The sequence below is a fragment of the Gadus chalcogrammus genome, unplaced genomic scaffold (genome assembly GCF_026213295.1).
Source record: "Gadus chalcogrammus isolate NIFS_2021 unplaced genomic scaffold, NIFS_Gcha_1.0 GACHA065, whole genome shotgun sequence".
NCBI classification, from domain to species: Eukaryota; Metazoa; Chordata; class Actinopteri; order Gadiformes; family Gadidae; genus Gadus; species Gadus chalcogrammus.
The window spans coordinates 446,482-468,819 of NW_026613500.1; the positions used below are offsets into that span (position 1 = coordinate 446,482).

Here is a 22,338-nt window from a genome sequence, read left to right on the forward strand (position 1 = left end):
ACATACTGGTCGCGGCCCTCGCCTGCGGGTTTTACACCTTGAGACAGTGTGAGGCCGCCCCACCGTACATATAGGTACAGCGTTAATTTCAGAGGGAGTCTGGTTAACACTCAGCTCTGAAACAATTGGTGCAATAGATACTGGTTCAGCTAACCCATCTGCTGTTCCAGACTCTGCAACGTAAACTATCATGTGGCTAGCAGGTTTGCTAAACTCCTGCAGCCCAGCGTGCTGTGAGTGGATGAGTCACGCCTGACTAAGACATCTGTCTATGTTTTTTGACATAATTGAGGAGCCTAACCCAGTAGGGTGTAGGCCGTCTCTCATGAGCACACCAGGGCGGCATGTCATTAAAATATAGTTGTATCAATTGAAAATAATTATGTGCGATTGCTAAATTAAAAATGTGGTAGTATGTCTGTATATATGGTAGTAGCCAAGAGTAAAGCCAGTAAATGCCTACTATTGTTGTAGAGATTCCATTAATGAAAAAAAGAGAAAAAAAAAAAAAATAGATTATAATTTCAATGGAGTTTTTATTTATCTGCTTTTGTGTGCAAATGTAAGCAGTTTACCAAAACTACGCCTCAAAACTAGGAATAAAACCACATGATATTGGGAGCAGAGTTATTTTTTAATTGAAGGTCAGACAGGGAACATCTTTAACATCTTTAACATCTTTAACATCAGGATCCAACTGCCGAAAATCTGTTGTATGTTCACCGGGATGGGACGGAAGTAGTGGACACCTTACAGGACTCGGGACCAAAGCAAAATATGCTTTCATTTGCATATCTCTGAACACGCTTTCAAAATCGTTAAACACATTCATCACAAGACGTGTCCACAGAAACAGTTTTATTGAGGGAAAGACAATCCCCAGCGCCCTTGTCTTGTGGAAACATACGGAGAACTGGGAGAGATAATGTAAACCCAATAAAACTGCAAACGTAGACTATGACCTTAATCCAAAATCAATGTTCTAAAAGCTAATGTCACCTTGTGTTTTACAGACCGTGTGCTTACACAGACGATATTGTACACTTACAGGTATCGAAAAACCCCAAATCCCCTTCATGATCTTTTGAAGAAACGTAGCGTTGAAAAACCTGGGATGGACAACAGTGGACCGCCGTCATTGCAGCTCTCTGCTGCTCACTGCTAGCAGCGTCACTACACTCTCCACATGTTTCACAAATAGAGTTTGGAGAGACGTTGTCAGTGTCTGTATGTTGCTTAAATTCTCCAAAACAGTGGGCGCTAAAGATCAAAGCATGGCAGACCATTGCATGCAATGAGCTCGAGTTGACAAATAATAATGCTTACAGCACCTGGTATTCCCAGGCGGTCACCCAACCAAGTACTAACCAGGCCCGACCCTGCTTTGCTTCCGAGATCAGACGAGATCGGGCGTACTCAGGATGGTATGGCCGTAAGCAATTATTAGCATACCATATTACCATATTAGCATTTATACAGGAGGAGCACGTAAGGAGTGAGAGCGCTGCCGTGGCCAGAGACGGGACTTGTAGGCTACTGAAAAAATGATTAGATCCATAATGAATGAAAGAAATGAATGAATGAATACGTTATTCCAGACTCAGAGTTACATATTTGAACGCAATGCATTACACTGCTTGGGCGTCATCGTTTGCGTGATCTTTTGAAGAAACGTAGCGTTGCAAAACCTGGGATGGACTGCAGTGGACCGCCGTCATTGCAGCTCTCTGCTGCTCCCTGCTAGTGTGGTAGAAATTAACCTTACATTTTATGTTAAACTATGATTATTATTAGGCCTACATATCATATAGATACTTTAATAGTGGAAAATAGCTGATCATCTCTGCCCTAGATGTTATGTGCCATGTGGCGCCAGTGAGTGGGTCCAGTCCATTCCCACCTGATGTGCCATGTGGCACCAGTGAGTGGGTCAAGTCTATTCCCATCTGATGTACTCTCTGAAGACAATGCTTACATTCACACGTGTGCATCATCTCTGTTTGTATAAGGATAATATATGTTCTAAGGTCACATTGGGATCCAGAAGACATGAGAATATGCTGACATCCACACAGTATGACCCAGAAAAACATGCTATCCACATCAATATTTGATGAAAGTCCAACTTTGTATTGTGTAAGGATTGGGGATATAAGGAGCTTCACTACACTGTCCACATGTTTTCACAAATAGAGTTTGGAGAGACGTTGTCAGTGTCTGTATGTTGCTTAAATTCTCCAAAACAGTGGGCGCTAAAGATCAACGCACGGCAGGCCATTGCAGCAATGAGGTTGAATTGAAAAAGAAAAAAAGCTGTTACGTATTTTAAGAATCTAAGCTACCCACACATAGACCCAATGAAGCAGGACCAAACATATAAGCCGTAAATACTATACATAGCCACAAGGGGAGCAAGACCTTATTGAAGGCTGCTCCGCCACAGAAGGCATCACCTTTAGTTAGGCGAAGAAGCTGAAGCCATTACGTCACCCCGGGCCACGCCCACTACATAGGCCACGCCCACTTGACTTAACGTCAACACCCGGAACTCTATTGCAGCCATTGCAGCCAATGAGCTCGAGTTGAAAAAGAATGAATGAATGAATGATATGAATGAATGAATACGTTATTCCAGACTCAGAGTTCCATATTTGAACGCAATGCATTACACTGCTTGGGCGTCATCGTTTGCGTGATCTTTTGAAGAAACGTAGCGTTGCAAACATGGTATGGACTGCAATAGGCAGCACGATGAAGCCATTCATAGCTATTATTTCTTTAGAACAACATGATCAGGGGAAGAGCGCGAACGCAGTCCCCCACTACCAGAAATTATGCAATCGAGATTCCCACATTTGGGGAATTCGCACGGGTCAGCAACAGCCTCAGTGCAATGGCTGAGCCTCGCTATGGGTGAACCACCTTCTTGATCATGGTATCTCCCTAGTCCCTTTCCAGGTAAGTATGAGTTGCACACGTTCAGGTGGGCTGAACGATGCCCACGCGTGTTCTGAGGGGAAAAACGGTCTGTCTAGTTACTGGACCAGATGAAATGAGACGGAGAGGTAATAAAGTCTGTCGGCACGAGGACCTTGGATTTATTAAGTAAAGTGGCAACGGTTATACAGAGTCATAAAGCGTGAGAAATCGAATATGTCTAAGTCCCTAATCAGCGCTGATGGTTCGTCCAGAGCTTCGCCTCCGTGGAAGGTCTGCTCCAGAAGAAGGTGCAGAGTCCCTGTGTGATACAGTTTTATGCTGTATCCTCCTCTCGATGAGGTGTGTGCGTTTGAGGTGCGTGTGGTTCTGTGTGTTTTTGCTTGACCTTGGCTCCCAGGCCCTAGTATATGCATGTGTATCTTCTTGTGTTCTTCCTAACGGGGGAGTGCCCCCGAAGTGTCTCCAGTGTGATAAATTAAAACGGGGGAGCGCCCCCCCCGAAGTGTCTCCTGTGTGATAAATTAATGTAGCTCTCCCGTTCTTGAGGATGACTGGTGCATTGTCTGAGTGTCTACCATTTGCCTGGAGGAGAAATGGGGCCTTCGGCTCCGGCCTTGACCTGACTATATTATCATGCTTGTGTTATGTGTTCGTTGGGTTAGAGCAAGAGTTGACTATATTGTAATGTGTCTGCCATGTAGTGATGTTACGTTTTGCGTCGAGGCATCGAGGCGTGTGTCGAGTATCTCGGCTCCTCCCCCAGCGAAGCTCCGCTTCGAGTAGGATTCACGTTGGCGAAATGACGTAGGGTGTGACGTTCGAGGCTTCGCCTCGGGCTACTGCTTCGAAATATGGGTTCAGTATTGGCGGGAGATTTCGACTATAAAGATGTCCCGTATACGATCACAACCTTGTGGTATATTCAATATACCACTAGTCTGTGATCGTAGTAGTTTGAGCATTGCATTTTCTGTAGTATCAATCGAAACATCACGTTCATTATTCATCATGGAGTTTGCCAAAAAGAGAAGGTTTTCCCCTGTTTGGGAGCATTTCATCTAGTTGCTCCCAATAAGGTTTCAATAACCACTGTCCAGAACACTTTAATGGCTATTAAATTAATCAGTCCTTCTAAGTTATCATGCAGTGTGGGTCGGCTTAGCTTAGGAGGTAGAGCAGTTGATTTGTAACCAGTAGGTTGCTAGTTCAATCCCCAGCTCCTCCTAGCTCAGTGTTGTTGTGACCCTGTCACTTTGCTCCTGACAGCTGACTGTCGCCTTGCATGGTTGACTGCCGTCGGTGTGTCAATGTGTGTATTACCGAAGTAAGTCGCTTTGGATAAAAGCGTCTGTTAAGACACACTTTTGCCAAATGATTTATTTTCTAGCATGAGCTCTGTGCCATTTTATGAATGTCACACTCACACACATGTATCATTGAAATGACTTCAATTCTCAAATGATTTAATGTATCGGCACACGAGGCAAAAATCACATTTTGGGTTGGGTTGTCATAATTTCATTCACCACTAGATGTCCTAGCGTACTCATTTGAAGCTTCGAGCACGAACCACTTTGGTGGTTCATCTGGCTTTGAGGCTTTGAGGCTTTGACGTTTCATGAGGCATAATCTCGGCACCACTACTGCCATGTGATGTGCTCATCAGGCTAGGGTAGGAGTTAGCTATATTTGTAATGTACATGTGATGTACTCAGCAGGTTATTTTTCCCAACAGTTCCCGTGGAGAACGGTTGCAAAGCATTCGGAGATGTCTAGACTTTAATAAACACTGTAGACCACCGGTCACACGATGACAGGCGAATCTGAAATCAGCGAGATGGAAGCATAACGAAAGGAAACCTGGAGATCCGAGTTATCGACACGCCACAGAAAGAATCCTTTTTTCTTTCTTAAACAACAGAATATCGTTGGAATAATTGTAAACAGTGCGTTTATGAATTGTAAATGACACTTTATTGTCTACAGGGCGGACGGGTGTACTCTCAGGAGGAGTTTAGTTTTGTTTTTCACAGTGAGAGGGGGGTGCACCGGTCCTGGAGGTACTGCAATACCAGGTCGATGCGTGGAGTGGACGGGGCAAGCCCCTTTTCCATCTCCCAGTTCCAAAAATCAATTTAATATATGGTCCCCGGGTAGGGACGTATCAGATATTAAACAGATAAGAACAGATACTACACTTGATCTTAGCCAAAAGGCCGAGAAGCGATGCCCACACAAGCTCAGACCAAGAGGCGAGGTTCCCAGACACGTCGCTCCACGTGGCGGTTAACAGACAACGAAAAACAAACAAAAGAATGACCAAGCACCCTGTGTGCGTGTTTGTGTGTATGTGAAAGCTGAAGAAATAAACCGAGGTCGCTACATCTCTTTGCTGCTGCCTGCTGGCAGTCTCACTAGGCCGTCTGCATGTTTCACAAATAGAGTTTGGAGCAGTGGAGGCTTCTATAAGGACTAAAGGTGAAGCAGTGCTTCACCAAAAAATGTTAAAAAATAAATAAACCAACAATACTATCGAATACTGCCAAAATGGTGGTGCCCACGATTTCCCCGCCCCAACAACGTCAACACCCGGAACTCTATTGCAGCCATTGCAGCCAATGAGCTCGAGTTGAAAAGAAAATAGCTTACAGCACGTGGTTTCACTAAGGTAAATTGTATCCCCTTCACCGTTTGCTAGTTGATAATTAGACCTTTTTTTAAGGTTTGTATTAAGCTGTTTCGATTTTTGTAGAAAGAGAAAAGATTTCGACCGTGTCATAACACGGTCGTTGTGTATAAAGGGAAGACGTAGAGGTTACGTTTTTAGCTGCTGGGTAGACTTCAGTCAACCTATCGCCGTTTTGTCTGCGAGCAACCATATTACTCGTGGGATGTCTCATTTTAATCGTGGTAATCTAAGCTTTCCAACGGTGTATGGCATGACTATATGTACCCAGGGGTCGTTGAAATAATAAGCTGATTAATGTGGTTTTGTAACGATAGCTAGGCGCAGCTAACGACACTGTTTACAATGAGTAAGGGCATACGTCGCATACCTGCAAACTTGTTGCTTTTCGGCGACAATCAACGTTTTCTTGGACAATTTGATGTGGATAGGTGTTGATTTGGGTAAATGTGACTGTTTAGACAACAGCTGATGCGAGAGTAAGTGTAACATAAAGCAATTTGGCGACCGTGTTAATCTCTTGTTGCATGGGATGCGCTGCATACCTGGTAAACAGTAGCTCATTTCTAACAACATAGATAACAATCTGGCGAGCGTGTTGTCCTAGGCTAATACACCAACAGCACATTTCTGTATAATAAAGGGCTACATATTGTCAATCTAAATGATCTGCTTGTTGTACTCATTTATTCATGTTTTACTGTACCAGATGGAACATGGAGGAGCCTACACATCGGTGCACCGTGTGCGACAAGACATTCAGTGAAAGGTCCAACCTGGTGAGTCATCTGATGATCCATGCCATCGCCAGGGAGACCTTTACCTGTGATGTCTGCGGAAAGAGCTTGGCCACTAAACCATCGCTGGTCAGCCATCAACAGCTACACCTGTACCCCAACATCATTTTGTACCGGCAAGGAGAGGCCAGGCTGTACTGTACAGAGGCAGCAAGGTCTGTGGCAGAGGCCCGCAGCAGCACTGTTGTTGACCCTAAATGGCTGGATCTCAAGACAGCAGAGGCGGCTGCCAAGAGGTCGGGGGCTGAGCTGTGGAAAGGTCAGCTGGTCCTCACGTTCGGGTAGTACGCCGGTCAGACCTTCAGGTGGCTTGTGGAGAATGATGTCGGCTGGCTGGTGTGGCTGCTGTTCCAGTACTGCCAGCAGGGAGAGCAGAACGAGCTGCTGAAGTGGCAGAAGGAGCGACTGCTCCTTCGGCCACAAGGTGACTCCTCACCTGAAAGTGCTGTCGGACGCACCGTTCCCGGAGGTTCCTGCGCTGCCAACATCAACCCTCCACCAGACCGGCCTCAGGTCCAGTACCGGCCCATCCAACACGAGGCTGGAAAGAGACGTGGTGAGAAGCGGAGGTAAGTTGTCATAAGCACTTTGTTTCACCTGTTGGCTGTGGAAAGCAAATAGCACACACGTCATATCAATACTGATCACATGTTGTATTTTATTGTTTCCAGATTATTTGTTGATGAGCCACAGCCTGTGACCTCCCGCGAACCGACCCGTTCAGCCCACTGGGTTGTCGTCCCTCCACCCGGCCGAAGCCTGCTGCCGAAGCCTGCTCACCTCCAGCCGAGGCCACCCGCTGCGTTGACTACGGCCCACCCCCTGTGTCGCAGCACCCATACTGCAGGTCTTCCCCGCACAGCCACAGGCCCCCCTCCGTCCTGTTTCGTGGGACATCCTGCATCCAGAGCTTTGTCCCCTCCTGCACCAACAGTGAAGGCATTCATGCCTAACAAGTCCTCAAGGCCATGTGGGGCTTGCCACATGCCAAACTGTGGTGGACAGTGGAAGAGGTACAACCATTTCAAGGACAAAGTGGCTGGAAGCATGCAGAAATGTTTTCCTACTGTCCCATCCACTAGGAAGTCCACTACCCCTGGCTTCGACAATGTGGTGTATGACAACTTTGAACTCTTTAAGAGTGTCGTGGATGCAGAGTTGGAAAGGAGGAGTGTGTGTGTGTGTGTGTGTGTGTGTGTGTGTGTGTGTGTGTGTGTGTGTGTGTGTGTGTGTGTGTGTGTGTGTGTGTGTGTGTGTGTGTGTGTGTGGTGTGTGTGTGTGTGTGTGTTGTTGTGTGGTGTGTAGGGCTGGGCGATATATCGATATTTTAAAATATATCGATATTTTTTCAAACGCGATATGAAACGAGACCATATCGTCAATAACGATATAATTTAATTTGCGTTGAAATTACAGCACATTTTGTTCCAAATCAACACCAGTTTCGGAACCGCGCCTGACCGCCTGCTATTTCGTTACTCTGCTTATGTCTCTCCCGCTCTGCCTCCGGGTCAACACACACAGCCTCTGCCTGCCCCCCCCCCGGCCCCCCTCAATGCTCCTCACGTCACTTTTTGAAAACATGAGCCCTGTGTTCGAAATCGTTCCACTATTTATGGGTATTTTACGTGCACTATATTGTGCATGGAAATTAACCACTGGAGAATTCGAACACCACTACAAAATGGCGAGCACAAAATGGAGAGCTTGTTTGCAAGGCGAAAGACCAACAGCTCCATAGTATGAAATGGTTTGGATAGGGAGTTGTCTGACGACTTACAAAATCACGTAATTTGTGGAGGAGTGCTTAAAAAACTGTTCGCAACCAAAGGGGTGCAATTCTGTCCATTATATTCCGGAGGTGCACACAGCTTTTGGCCGTGATATATATCTTATAATGTTCTCAAATACGAGGTGGAGGCCAGTGTTATGTCCACGGTTTATTCAACCAAGCGCCTCCCTTACTCTGCCTGGCCCGCCCAGAGACGTTGGCCCGCCCATGGAGACACGACCGTGCGAGCGCCACATGTGTGTGTGTGTGTGTGTTGTGTTGTTGTGTGTGAACACACACACTGTAACGCGAGTGTTTCTTGTCGGTTCTTTGACGTCTCTTGTATTTCCACAACGAGACTGTATTGGGGGGTTATCTGAGCCATGGTTGAGAAGGAATTGGGGGAAAGGAACTTTGGCTTTGACTCGCTGAAGTACATGAACTGCGACATGCCTCCCGTGTGTTCTAGAATATTTACAGAACACGGCTAAAGGCTATGCGCCTCGCCATTGCGATACATCCACTGTAAACAGCGCATGGTACCGTGGCTGCACGGCAGAATTTCTCTGGAACGTCTTTGAATACTGTGTTAGTTGCCCACTAATACCATATTAAAGAATACATAAAATAGCATGTCATGTCCGCCCCCCCCCACGCAGTCGTTACGGTTCATAATATTTCGGAGGCGCACAAAAGCTTTTGGCCGTGATGTTATATATTATAATGTTCTCTAATACGAGGCGGAGGCAGTGTCTAGTCCACGGTTTATTTCAACCATCAAACTGTATTCAATTCCGAACGGTAGAAATAGTCATATCAAATCTGCGCACGGAGCGCGCCGCACCCCCCCCGCCTTCGACAAATATCGATATATATCTTATATCGATATTCTGCTTGAAGATATCGAGATATGACTTTTTGGTCCATATCGCCCAGCCCTAGTGTGTGTGTGTGTGTGTGTGTGTGTGTGAATAACTTACCTCTGTGATGCCACTGTTCCTGTGCCATCTGTAAGAGAGAGAAAGAGGCTTGTTTGTATGTATTTGTCTGCTTCAGTTTTAACAAAAGTTTGCTAAAGAAAACACAAAAAAAACACAAAAGGGAGGAACAGCTTGAGCCTTTATTTGTTGATTGGTCACCTGAGTCTTTGGATAATCATGTTCATTATTGCACTTTAGCCTGTACAAGCCAATTGTTGAGTTGTATCTTGAAGTACAAGTGTGTGTTCTTCAATTGTTGAGATTTTTGCATTATTATTAATGTTATTTATATGTGCCTTTCCTTTTGATGTGTGCATGTCTGTCAGCTCCATGTTTAACTAAATGTTGCAAATGGTAGTACATGTTTGTCTCTCGTCTCATGCTCTCGTGTTCCTCGCCTGTAGATCTGTACCTTGTTGTGGTGGGCGAGCTTTTAATTAAACAGATCTTGTTTACTTGTGTTTTATATGCATTGCCTTTTCAATGAAACCCATTCGGGGTGAAAAATAAAAGTTGTAAAAGAATTTGAGGTCTCTTTGTGCTTGGCTTTCACAAGGGGTGGGGTAGTGGAAAGAAAAAACACACCAAAGAAATTAGAAGTCCTTGTGTCTTCGCTCCCGCAACCAGAGGTGTGAATACACCCCCACTTTGCTGGCTGCACTCCCTGTGTGGTCAAAATAATGAATTCTGTGAATGGCTCTGTCATCCAGACAAAGTGAGTGCACTGAATACATTCTTACTTATTTTTCTTAATTCAGCCCAAAAATGTAACAATTAAAACTTTTGCCACTTGATAATATGATCTCATCAGCTACATCAACGCAAGTATGAAAATAAATAAACAAAAACATTCAGGCAGACTACGGATTTTGATAATCTAGGCCTTGCACAAATATTCTCTGGAAATAAGGATCCATAATGAATGAAAGAAATGAATGATGAATGAATGAATGAATGATGAATGAATGAATGAATGCGTTATTCCAGACTCAGAGTTCCATATTTGAACGCAATGCATTACACTGCTTGGGCGTCATCGTTGCGTGATCTTTTGAAGAAACGTAGCGATGCAAAACATGGTATGGACTGCAATATAGCACTATGAAGCCATTCATAGCTATTATTTCTTTAGAAACAACATGATCAGGGGAGAGCGCGAACGCAGTCCCCCACTACCAGAAATTATGCATCGAGATTCCCACATTTGGGGAATTCGCACGGGTCAGCAACAGCCTCAGTGCAATGGCTGAGCCTCGCTATGGGTGAACCAATTCAATTTTTCAATTTTTAGGCGTTTATTTAAGTCAGGCACAGAGTTACATTTTACAACATGGTTTCAAGGTCCAAAACACATTCAAAGGTTAACAAGCAAAATAGTTACATTTTTACAGCAAGGTCAACGCATTCAAATGTTAACACAAAATTCTACATAACTCAGTGTTCTCTATTTCCAGAGTTCCTTACATACCACAATTCCATATCGTTCCTTGTCCCTCCACACATAATCCTTTACCAAGGTTATGCTCAAATTAACGATTGATTCCGCTGAAAACAAAAGGCTCTTGTACACCATTAGGTTACGACACCTCCACATCGACTCTTTTGTGCAATTAATCAAGGCCCACCATCTTTCCCAGCCCTTACCGTCACCACTCTTTATAACCCCATACAGGACATCTGATTCCGTTGGGACTCTAAACAGGTCACCCAGCCATGGCCCCAATAAGCGCCAAACCCTCCGAGCCACCCCACATGACCACAACAAATGTGAAACATCCTCATCTCCACCACACCCCACCCTGGGACATCTTGCACTCTTAGATGACCCCCGTCTCTTCAGAATGTCTCGTGTAGGGAGACACCTCTGAACTGCCTGCCAAGCGAGCTCTCTATATGCATTGAACAAAAAAGGCGCATTGACATTTCTCCACACCCTAAGGCAGCTGGTTTCAGCCAGCACGCCAACAGTAACCAGTCTTGACCGTTCGGGGCTCAAACAACTCTCCACGAAGGCTCGGTCTATACCCGACCAACATCCCGCCACTTTCCAGACTTTACAAAGGTCACCACCCTTTCATACAGCGGAGGTCTCTTCTCTGCATGAGGTCTTTTTAGGCACGGTCTTAACCCCACTTTCCTTAGGACTTGATGGCCTACCCAGAACATGGCGAAATTTGGCCATAGGCTCCTCCTATTTTCGTTTAGTACTGCCTGCAATATGGGCGTCAGGAATAGAGCCTCCATTTTCTTTGCTAGATCAGGGACATTTTGACCCCCTTTCTGCAATGGTCTATACATTATCTCTCGTCTAATTCTCTCTTGCTGCGCTCTCCCCACACAAACTGAAAATGCATCTTCTCAGGGCTGTCATTACATGCTTGGGGGCTGGAATTGTTGCGGCAAGGTAAGTGAGAGAAGCAACAATTTCTGAGTTGATCACCAGTACTTTCCCCGTAAAGGTGAGATTTCTTTGTTCCCATTGGAGCAGTTTACCTTTAATCATTGGTAGTTTTTTTCTCCCCAATTAATATTTTCCATATTTTGCCCAATCTCTAGTCCAAGAATCTTAATTCTCTCATCCCTTTGGACCAGGCCGTGGTTAAAATTAGGTTCAGGCCAATTAAGATACAAGATTTCACTTTTTGACCTATTGAGTTTGGCACTAGAGGCGGCGGAGAATTGGTCACAACCAATATAGCACTTTGAGTATTGACTTATTGTCTGTGCATAATATGGTTAGATCATCCATATACACGGCTAGCTTGGCTTCCTGTCCCCCGCTTCCAGGGACTTGGAGACCATGAATAGAAGGGTCTTCCTTTATAGCCCGAGCCAAGGGCTCCATGGCAAATATAAACAACATAACAGACAATGGGCATCCCTGTCTTACTCCTGAGCAAACTTCAAAGGTGTCAGTGGAGTGACCATTGATAACAACCTTGCTTAAGCAGTCAGTATACAGCAAGTCAATCCAAGCTCTAAGCTGAGGCCCAAAACCAAGTTTAACCAGGACTTTCCTGAGGAAGGTATGGCTAACCTTGTCAAATACTTTTTCCAAATCTAGGCGGATATACATAATGGCAGTCTGCGGTCATATGCGTAGAGGTAGGAATCTCTGACTAAGGCAAGACTTTCACTCATGCATCTTCCAGGTATTGCACATGTCTGCTCTTCCCCACAATCTGCCCAGACACTTGTTGCAGGCGGAAAAAAAGGGCTTTTGCAAGGATCTTTCTGTCTACACCAAGCAAGGTAAGTGGGCGCCAGTTCTTAATGTCTTTTTTGTCTCCTTTTTTGTAAAGCAAGGAGATGATACCTGTTCTTAAGGATAATGGTAGATTATTACTATGCAAACTTTCATTAAACATCTCTAAAAGTGGGGTCTTTTAATATATCCCAAAAGGTAACATAAAAAAAGACCAAGCAATCTGTGTGCGTGTTTGTGTGTCTGTGAAAGCTGGAGAAATAAACCGAGGTCGCTACATCTCTTTGCTGCTGCCTGCTGGCAGTCTCACTATTCCGTCTGCATGTTTCACAAATAGAGTTTGGAGCAGTGGAGGCTTATATGAGACTACAGGTGAAGCAGTGAGTGAACGAAATGTTGAATGTATTTTCTTTCTTTCTTTATTATTTATTATGTTACCTTTTTAAATTAGACCAGTACGTGAGTGCACTGAATTTCGTTGTACTTCTGTCCAATGACAAATAAATATATATCTATAACACCCGGAACTTCTATTGCAGCCAATGAGCTCGAGTTGAAAAAGAAAATAGCTTACAGCAGCGTGGTATTCCCCGGTGAAGCAGGTCAACGGAGGGATGTCACTCAGGTAAATTTTATCCCCTGCAATCGTTGCTAGTTAATAATTAGACTTTTTTTTTTACGGTTTGTATTAAGCTGTTTCGATTTTGTAGAAAGAGAAAAGATTTCGACCGTGCCATATTCACAACATCACCCGGACTGCATTCTTCCACCTCCGCAACATCGCCAGACTCCGCCCATCACTGACCCAATCCAGCACTGAAATCCTAGTTCACTCATTTGTCACATCACGCATAGACTACTGCAAAGCCCTCCTCACCGGACTCCCCACCAAACTCATCAACAGACTGCAGATCATTCAGAACTCAGCCGCCCGGATCATCACCCGCACCAAATCATCTGACCACATCACCCCTGTCCTCATTAAACTTCACTGGCTCCCAGTACACTACCGCATCCAATACAAAACCCTACTCCTCACCTACAAAGCTCTCCACAACCTAGCCCCCAGTTATCTCTGCGACCTCCTCCAAGAATACACTCCCTCCCGCTCCCTCCGCTCAACCTCTGCTGGACTACTATGTATCCCACATCACGACTCACTTCAATGGGTGCCCGGTCATTCAGCTGTTCAGCACCCAGGCTCTGGAACTCCCTCCCCCCACACATAAAACAGTCAGACACCATTACAACCTTCAAGTCACAACTCAAAACTCACCTGTTCAAACTCGCACACAACGTCTAACTGATCACTGTTTTGATAGTTTTTTTTGTTTTGTTTTGTCTTGTTTTGTTTTATTTCTTTCTTATTGCTTATGTTTATTTATTTAATTATTTATTTATTTATTTATTTATTTTTTCCACAATGTCTTGTTTTTTAAAAAAAATGTATGATGACTATATGCTCTGTAAGGTGACCTTGGGTGTTTTGAAAGGCGCCTCTAAATTAAATGTATTATTATTATTATTATTATAACGTGGTCGTTGTGTATAAAGGGAAGACGTAGAGGTTACGTTTTTAGCTGCTGGGTAGACTTTAGTCAACCTATCGCCGTTTTGTCGGTGAGCAACCATATTACCCGTGGGAAGTCTCGTTTTAATCGTGGCAATCTAAGCTTTCCAACGGTGTATGGCATTACTATATTCACCCAAGGGTTGTTGAAATAATAAGCTGATTAATGTGTGTTTTGTGACGATAGCTAGGCGCGGCTAACGACACTGTTTACAATAGTAAGGGCTACGTCGCATACCTGCAAACTTGTTGCTTTTCGGCGACAATCAACGTTTTCTTGGTCAATTTGATGTGGATATGTGTTAATATGGGTAAATGTGACTGTTGAGACAACAGCTGATGCGAGAGTAATTGTAACATGAAGCAATTTGGCGACCGTGTTAATCTCTTGACAATCTGGCGAGCTTGTTGTCCTAGGCTAATACACCAACAGCAGATTTCTGTATAATAAAGGGCTACATATTGTCAATCTAAATGATCTGCTTTTAGTTTTACTCATTTATTCATGTTTTACAGTACCAGATGGAACATGCCTACACATCAGTGCACCGTGTGCGACAAGACATTCGGTGAAAAGTCCAACCTGGCGAGTCATCTGAAGATCCATGCAGACGCCAGGGAGACCTTTACCTGTGATGTCTGCGGGAAGAGCTTGGCCACTAAACCATCGCTGGTCAGCCATCAACAGCTACACCAGTACCCCAACATCATTTTGTACCGGCTAGGAGAGGCCAGGCTGTACTGTACAGAGGCAGCAAGGTCTGTGGCAGAGGCCCGCAGCAGCACTGTTGTTGACCCTAAATGGCTGGATCTCAAGACAGCAGAGACCTTTGGAAAGGTCAGCTGGTCATCACGTTCGGGAAGCACGCCGGTCAGACCTTCAGGTGGCTTGTGGAGAATGATGTCGGCTGGCTGGTGTGGCTGCTGTTCCAGTACTGCCAGCAGGGAGAGCAGAACGAGCTGCTGAAGTGGCAGAAGGAGCGACTGCTCCGCCAGACCGGCCTCAGGTCCAGTACCGGCACATCCATCACCAGGCTGGAAAGAGACGTGGTGAGAAGCGGAGCTAAGTTGTCATAAGCACTTTGTTTCACCTGTTGGCTGTGGAAAGCAAATAGCACACACGTCATATCAATACTGATCACATGTGTATTTTATATTTCCAGATTATTTGTTGATGAGCCTGTGACTCCAGCGAACCGGCCCGTTCAGCCCACTGGGTTTGTCGTCCTCCACCCGGCTGAAGCCTGCTGCGCTCACCCCCATTCTGCCGAGGCCTCCTGCGCCCACCCACCTCCAGCCGAGGCCACCTGCTGCGTTGACCTACGGCCCACCCCCTGTGTCGGCAGCACCCATACTGCTGGTCCTCCCCGCACAGCCACAGGCCCCCTCCGTCCTGTTTCGTGGGCCATCCTGCAGCCAGAGCCTTGTCCCTCCTGCACCAACAGTGAAGACATTCATGCCTAACAAGTCCTCAAGGCCATGTGGGGCTTGCCACATGCCAAACTGTGGTGGACAGTGGAAGAGGTACAACCCTTTCAAGGACAAAGTGGCTGGAAGCATGCAGAAAATGTTTTCCTACTGTCCATCCACTAGGAAGTCCACTACCCCTGGCTTTTACAATGTGGTGTATGACAACTTTGAACACTTTAAGAGTGTCGTGGATGCAGAGTTGGACAGGAGGACTGTGTAAATACCTGGAAATGCGTGTGTGTATGTGTGTGTGTGTGTGTGTGTGTGTGTGTGTGTGTGTGTGTGTGTGTGTGTGTGTGTGTGTGTGTGTGTGTGTGTGTGAATAACTTACCTCTGTGATGCCACTGTTCCTGTGCCATCTGTAAGAGAGAGAAAGAGGCTTGTTTGTGTGTGTTTGTCTTTGTCTTTGTGTGTGTTTTTTAAAGTGCTTCATTAAGCACTATCTATTTATTTATATCGTTAAAAAAAAAGGCACTTTGCAGATTTACTTGAAGTTCTTTTGTTCGCTTTTTATTTATTATTATTTATATTGCTGTTAAAATTAACTTTGTAGTATCCATTCTGCTCTATGTTCAATATCGAGGCCAATCTTTTAAACCATAATCAGTTCCAATCTAACACAATCAGTTTACATACCCTTTAGTGGTTGTTCATGTTCAGATAATCTGTGTTTTTGTCATGCATGTTGTTTGTCTTTGTCAGCTTCATGTCTTTGTGATGTTTGTATGTATTTGTCTGCTTCAGTTTTAACAAAAGTTTGCTCAAGAAAACACAAAAGGGAGGAACAGCTTGAGCCTTTATTTGTTGATTGGTCACCCGAGTCTATGGATAATCATGTTCATTATTGCACTTTAGCCTGTACAAGCCAATTGTTGATTTGTATCTTAAGTACAAGTGTGTGTGTGTGTGTGTGTGTGTGTGTGTGTGTGTGTGTGTGTGTGTGTGTGTGTGTGTGTGTGTGTGTGTGTGTGTGTGTGTGTGTGTGTGTTCTTTAATTGTTGAGTGTTTTTTAATTATATTAATGTTATTTATATGTGCCTGTCCTGTGATGTGTGTATGTCTGTCAGCTCCATGTTTAACTAAATGTTTGCAAATGGTAGTACATGTTTGTCTCTCGTCTCATGCTCTCGTGTTCTCGCCTGTAGATCTGTACCTAGTCGTGGTGGGCGAGCTTTTAACTAAAATGATCTTGTTTATTTGTGTTTATATGGATTGCCTTTTCAATGAAACACATTCTGGTTGAAAAATAAAAGTTGTAAAAGTATTTTGGAGTCTCAGTGTGCTTGGGTTTCAGAAGGGGTGGGGTATTGGAAAGAAAAAACACACCAAAGAAATTAGAAGTCCTTGTGTCTTCACTCCCGCAACCAGAGGTGTGAATACACCCCCACTGTGATGGCTGCACTCCCTGTGTGGTCAAAACAATGAGTTCTGTGAATGGCTCTTATTTTTCTTAATTCAGCCCAAAAATGTAACAATTTAACACTTTTCCACTTGATTGTATGAATCTCATCAGCTACATCCACTCAAAGTATGAAAATAATAAACAAAACATCCAGCAGACTAGTGGATTTTGATAATCTAGGCCTTGCACATGACATTTCTGAAAATAAAACCACCCACCAGTGGCCACCAGATGGAGCCGTCCGTTTTGATCCTCGATCCTTTTGGATCGATCCCAGTGTTGAGGGATAGGGACTTTGGGGGGTCATGAGCCATTCCCAGGCGGTCACCCATCCAAGTACTAACCAGGCCGGACCCTGCTTAGCCTCCGAGATCAGACGAGATCGGGCGTGCTCAGGGTGGTATCATTCATAGCTATTATTTCTTTAGAACAACATGATCAGGGGAGAGCGCGAACGCAGTCCCCCACTACCAGAAATTATGCAATCGAGATTCCCACATTTGGGGAATTCGCACGGGTCAGCAACAGCCTCAGTGCAATGGCTGAGCCTCGCTATGGGTGAACCACCTTCTTGATCATGGTATCTCCCTTGCCAGGTAAGTATGAGTTGTACACGTTCAGGTGGGCTGAACGATGCCCACGCGTGTTCCCCAGGAGAACGGTTGCAAAGCATTCGGAGATGTCTAGACTTTAATAAACACTGTAGACCACCGGTCACACGATGACAGGCGAATCTGAAATCAGCGTGATGGAAGCATAACGAAAGGAAACCTGGAGGTCCGAGTTATCGACACGCCACAGAAAGAATCCTTTTTCTTTCTTAAACAACAGAATAGTGGTGGCGAGATGATGCCTCATGAAACGTCAAAGCCTCGCAGCCAGGTGAACCATCAAAGTGGTTCGACCTCGAAGCTTCAAATGAGTACGCTAGGGACAAGGAATGAAATTATGATGAAAGAAAGAGTTTCCTGTGATGATGTGATGTTTGCTTCGTACAACATCAAAACGTTTAAGAATTAAAGTCATTTCAGTGATACGTGTGAGTGTGCCGTTCATAAATATCTCCCGAGCTCATGGTAGAGAACAAATCATTTGACAAAGGTTTTAAGTCACCCCGGGCAAAATAGATTGTCTTATAACTACAGTAGCCTACTAATAATTGTAATAATAGAACTGCATGACGTCTGAGAACGAGTGTGATTAATTACATAGCCATAAAAGTGATCTTGGAACTGGGTAGGGTCTTCTTTTTGTAGAAATGTGCCAATTGTGAACCCATATCGCGGAACAGCCCGAGATGAAGCCTCGAACGTCACGCGCCACGTCATTTCGCCTATGTGATACGGAGCTTCGCTGGGGGAGGAGCCGAGGTACTCGACACACGCCCCGATGCCTCGACGCAAACCATAACATCACTACAACAGAATATCGTTGGAGTAATTGTAAACAGTGCGTTTTGTGAATTGTAAATGACACTTTATTGTCTACAGGCGGACGGGTGTACTCTCAGGAGGAGTTTAGTTTTGTTTTTCACAGTGAGAGAGGGGTGCACCGGTCCTGGAGTTACTGCAATACCAGGTCGATGCGTGGAGTGGACGGAGCAAGCCCCTTTTCCATCTCCCAGTTCGAAAAATCAATTTAATATATGGTCCCCGGGTAGGGGACGTATCAGATATTAAACTGATAAGAACAGATACTACACTTGATCTTAGCCAAAAGGCCGAGAAGCGATGCACACACATGCTCAGACCAAGAGGCTAGCTTCCCAGACACGTCGCTCCACTTGGCGGTTTAACAGACAACGACGAAACAAAAAAAAGACCAAGCAATCTGTGTGCGTGTTTGTGTGTCTGTGAAAGCTGGAGAAATAAACCGAGGGTCGCTACATCTCTTTGCTGCTGCCTGCTGGCAGTCTCACTATTCCGTCTGCATGTTTCACAAATAGAGTTTGGAGCAGTGGAGGCTTATATGAGACTACAGGTGAAGCAGTGAGTGAACGAAATGTTGAATGTATTTTCTTTCTTTCTTTATTATTTATTATGTTACCTTTTTAAATTAGACCAGTACGTGAGTGCACTGAATTTCGTTGTACTTCTGTCCAATGACAAATAAATATATATCTATAACACCCGGAACTCTATTGCAGCCAATGAGCTCGAGTTGAAAAAGAAAATAGCTTACAGCACGTGGTATTCCCCGGTGCAAGCAGTCAACGGAGGATTCCTCAGGTAAATTTTATCCCCTGCATCGTTTGCTAGTTAATAATTAGACATTTTTTTTTTACGGTTTGTATTAAGCTGTTTCGATTTTGTAGAAAGAGAAAAGATTTCGACCGTGTCATAACGTGGTCGTTGTGTATAAAGGGAAGACGTAGAGGTTACGTTTTTAGCTGCTGGGTAGACTTAGTCAACCTATCGCCGTTTTGTCGGTGAGCAACCATATTACCCGTGGGAAGTCTCGTTTTAATCGTGGCAATCTAAGCTTTCCAACGGTGTATGGCATTACTATATTCACCCAAGGGTTGTTGAAATAATAAGCTGATTAATGTGTGTTTTGTGACGATAGCTAGGCGCGGCTAACGACACTGTTTACAATAGTAAGGGCTACGTCGCATACCTGCAAACTTGTTGCTTTTCGGCGACAATCAACGTTTTCTTGGTCAATTTGATGTGGATATGTGTTAATATGGGTAAATGTGACTGTTGAGACAACAGCTGATGCGAGAGTAATTGTAACATGAAGCAATTTGGCGACCGTGTTAATCTCTTGACAATCTGGCGAGCTTGTTGTCCTAGGCTAATACACCAACAGCAGATTTCTGTATAATAAAGGGCTACATATTGTCAATCTAAATGATCTGCTTTTAGTTTTACTCATTTATTCATGTTTTACAGTACCAGATGGAACATGCCTACACATCAGTGCACCGTGTGCGACAAGACATTCGGTGAAAAGTCCAACCTGGCGAGTCATCTGAAGATCCATGCAGACGCCAGGGAGACCTTTACCTGTGATGTCTGCGGGAAGAGCTTGGCCACTAACCATCGCTGGTCAGCCATCAACAGCTACACCAGTACCCCAACATCATTTTGTACCGGCTAGGAGAGGCCAGGCTGTACTGTACAGAGGCAGCAAGGTCTGTGGCAGAGGCCCGCAGCAGCACTGTTGTTGACCCTAAATGGCTGGATCTCAAGACAGCAGAGACCTTTGGAAAGGTCAGCTGGTCATCACGTTCGGGAAGCACGCCGGTCAGACCTTCAGGTGGCTTGTGGAGAATGATGTCGGCTGGCTGGTGTGGCTGCTGTTCCAGTACTGCCAGCAGGGAGAGCAGAACGAGCTGCTGAAGTGGCAGAAGGAGCGACTGCTCCGCCAGACCGGCCTCAGGTCCAGTACCGGCACATCCATCACCAGGCTGGAAAGAGACGTGGTGAGAAGCGGAGCTAAGTTGTCATAAGCACTTTGTTTCACCTGTTGGCTGTGGAAAGCAAATAGCACACACGTCATATCAATACTGATCACATGTGTATTTTATATTTCCAGATTATTTGTTGATGAGCCTGTGACTCCAGCGAAACCGGCCCGTTCAGCCCACTGGGTTTGTCGTCCTCCACCCGGCTGAAGCCTGCTGCGCTCACCCCCATTCTGCCGAGGCCTCCTGCGCCCACCCACCTCCAGCCGAGGCCACCTGCTGCGTTGACCTACGGCCCACCCCCTGTGTCGGCAGCACCCATACTGCTGGTCCTCCCCGCACAGCCACAGGCCCCCTCCGTCCTGTTTCGTGGGCCATCCTGCAGCCAGAGCCTTGTCCCTCCTGCACCAACAGTGAAGACATTCATGCCTAACAAGTCCTCAAGGCCATGTGGGGCTTGCCACATGCCAAACTGTGGTGGACAGTGGAAGAGGTACAACCCTTTCAAGGACAAAGTGGCTGGAAGCATGCAGAAATGTTTTCCTACTGTCCATCCACTAGGAAGTCCACTACCCCTGGCTTTTACAATGTGGTGTATGACAACTTTGAACACTTTAAGAGTGTCGTGGATGCAGAGTTGACAGGAGGACTGTGTAAATTACCTGGAAATGCGTGTGTGTATGTGTGTGTGTGTGTGTGTGTGTGTGTGTGTGTGTGTGTGTGTGGTGTGTGTGTGTGAATAACTTACCTCTGTGATGCCACTGTTCCTGTGCCATCTGTAAGAGAGAGAAAGAGGCTTGTTTGGTGTGTTTGTCTTTGTCTTGTGTGTGTTTTTTAAAGTGCTTCATTAAGCACTATCTATTTATTTATATCGTTAAAAAAAAAGGCACTTTGCAGATTTACTTGAAGTTCTTTTGTTCGCTTTTTATTTATTATTATTTATATTGCTGTTAAAATTAACTTTGTAGTATCCATTCTGCTCTATGTTCAATATCGAGGCCAATCTTTTAAACCATAATCAGTTCCAATCTAACACAATCAGTTTACATACCCTTTAGTGGTTGTTCATGTTCAGATAATCTGTGTTTTTGTCATGCATGTTGTTTGTCTTTGTCAGCTTCATGTCTTTGTGATGTTTGTATGTATTTGTCTGCTTCAGTTTTAACAAAAGTTTGCTCAAGAAAACACAAAAGGGAGGAACAGCTTGAGCCTTTATTTGTTGATTGGTCACCCGAGTCTATGGATAATCATGTTCATTATTGCACTTTAGCCTGTACAAGCCAATTGTTGATTTGTATCTTAAGTACAAGTGTGTGTGTGTGTGTGTGTGTGTGTGTGTGTGTGTGTGTGTGTGTGTGTGTGTGTGTGTGTGTGTGTGTGTGTGTGTTCTTTAATTGTTGAGTGTTTTTTATTATTATTAATGTTATTTATATGTGCCTGTCCTTGTGATGTGTGTATGTCTGTCAGCTCCATGTTTAACTAAATGTTTGCAAATGGTAGTACATGTTTGTCTCTCGTCTCATGCTCTCGTGTTCTCGCCTGTAGATCTGTACCTAGTCGTGGTGGGCGAGCTTTTAACTAAAATGATCTTGTTTATTTGTGTTTATATGGATTGCCTTTTCAATGAAACACATTCTGGTTGAAAAATAAAGTTGTAAAAGTATTTGGAGTCTCAGTGTGCTTGGGTTTCAGAAGGGGTGGGGTATTGGAAAGAAAAAACACACCAAAGAAATTAGAAGTCCTGTGTCTTCACTCCCGCAACCAGAGGTGTGAATACACCCCCACTGTGATGGCTGCACTCCCTGTGTGGTCAAAACAATGAGTTCTGTGAATGGCTCTTATTATTTTTCTAATTCAGCCCAAAAATGTAACAATTTAACACTTTTCCACTTGATTGTATGAATCTCATCAGCTACATCCACTCAAAGTATGAAAATAATAAACAAAACATCCAGCAGACTAGTGGATTTTGATAATCTAGGCCTTGCACATGACATTTCTGAAAATAAAACCACCCACCAGTGGCCACCAGATGGAGCCGTCCGTTTTGATCCTCGATCCTTTTGGATCGATCCCAGTGTTGAGGGATAGGGACTTTGGGGGGTCAT

The 22,338-nt window shown here is 44.7% G+C and overlaps 1 protein-coding gene, 5 non-coding genes and 1 pseudogene across 6 annotated transcripts; 1 reads left to right on the forward strand and 6 right to left on the reverse strand.

The window, feature by feature from the left end:
• Positions 1–1,319: 1,319 nt before the first annotated feature.
• LOC130378102 (5S ribosomal RNA) lies at positions 1,320–1,438 on the reverse strand. Its single transcript, XR_008894496.1, has one exon. It is a non-coding gene; the product is annotated as a 5S ribosomal RNA (ribosomal RNA).
• A 1,356-nt stretch (positions 1,439–2,794) lies between these two features.
• On the reverse strand, positions 2,795–2,966 carry LOC130378096 (U1 spliceosomal RNA). Its single transcript, XR_008894493.1, has one exon. It is a non-coding gene; the product is annotated as a U1 spliceosomal RNA (small nuclear RNA).
• A 2,012-nt stretch (positions 2,967–4,978) lies between these two features.
• LOC130378118 (U2 spliceosomal RNA) lies at positions 4,979–5,168 on the reverse strand. Its single transcript, XR_008894511.1, has one exon. It is a non-coding gene; the product is annotated as a U2 spliceosomal RNA (small nuclear RNA).
• Positions 5,169–5,579: 411 nt separating this feature from the next.
• LOC130378071 (gastrula zinc finger protein XlCGF8.2DB-like) lies at positions 5,580–6,962 on the forward strand. The gene is made up of 2 exons (XM_056585016.1): positions 5,580–5,608; positions 6,336–6,962. Exon 2 carries the CDS (start codon positions 6,343–6,345, stop codon positions 6,706–6,708), a length of 366 nt encoding a protein of 121 aa, XP_056440991.1. The 5' UTR covers positions 5,580–5,608; positions 6,336–6,342; the 3' UTR covers positions 6,709–6,962.
• A 3,356-nt stretch (positions 6,963–10,318) lies between these two features.
• On the reverse strand, positions 10,319–10,453 carry LOC130378100 (U1 spliceosomal RNA; annotated as a pseudogene).
• Positions 10,454–17,260: 6,807 nt separating this feature from the next.
• LOC130378084 (U1 spliceosomal RNA) lies at positions 17,261–17,425 on the reverse strand. The gene has a single exon (XR_008894481.1). It is a non-coding gene; the product is annotated as a U1 spliceosomal RNA (small nuclear RNA).
• Positions 17,426–18,362: 937 nt separating this feature from the next.
• LOC130378110 (U2 spliceosomal RNA) lies at positions 18,363–18,553 on the reverse strand. The gene has a single exon (XR_008894503.1). It is a non-coding gene; the product is annotated as a U2 spliceosomal RNA (small nuclear RNA).
• Between the last annotated feature and the right edge of the window lie 3,785 nt (positions 18,554–22,338).

Bases quoted from the DNA above. Each gene is read 5' to 3' on its own strand.
- LOC130378071 (XM_056585016.1), top strand. From the start codon at position 6,343: ATGGAGGAGCCTACACATCGGTGCACCGTGTGCGACAAGACATTCAGT.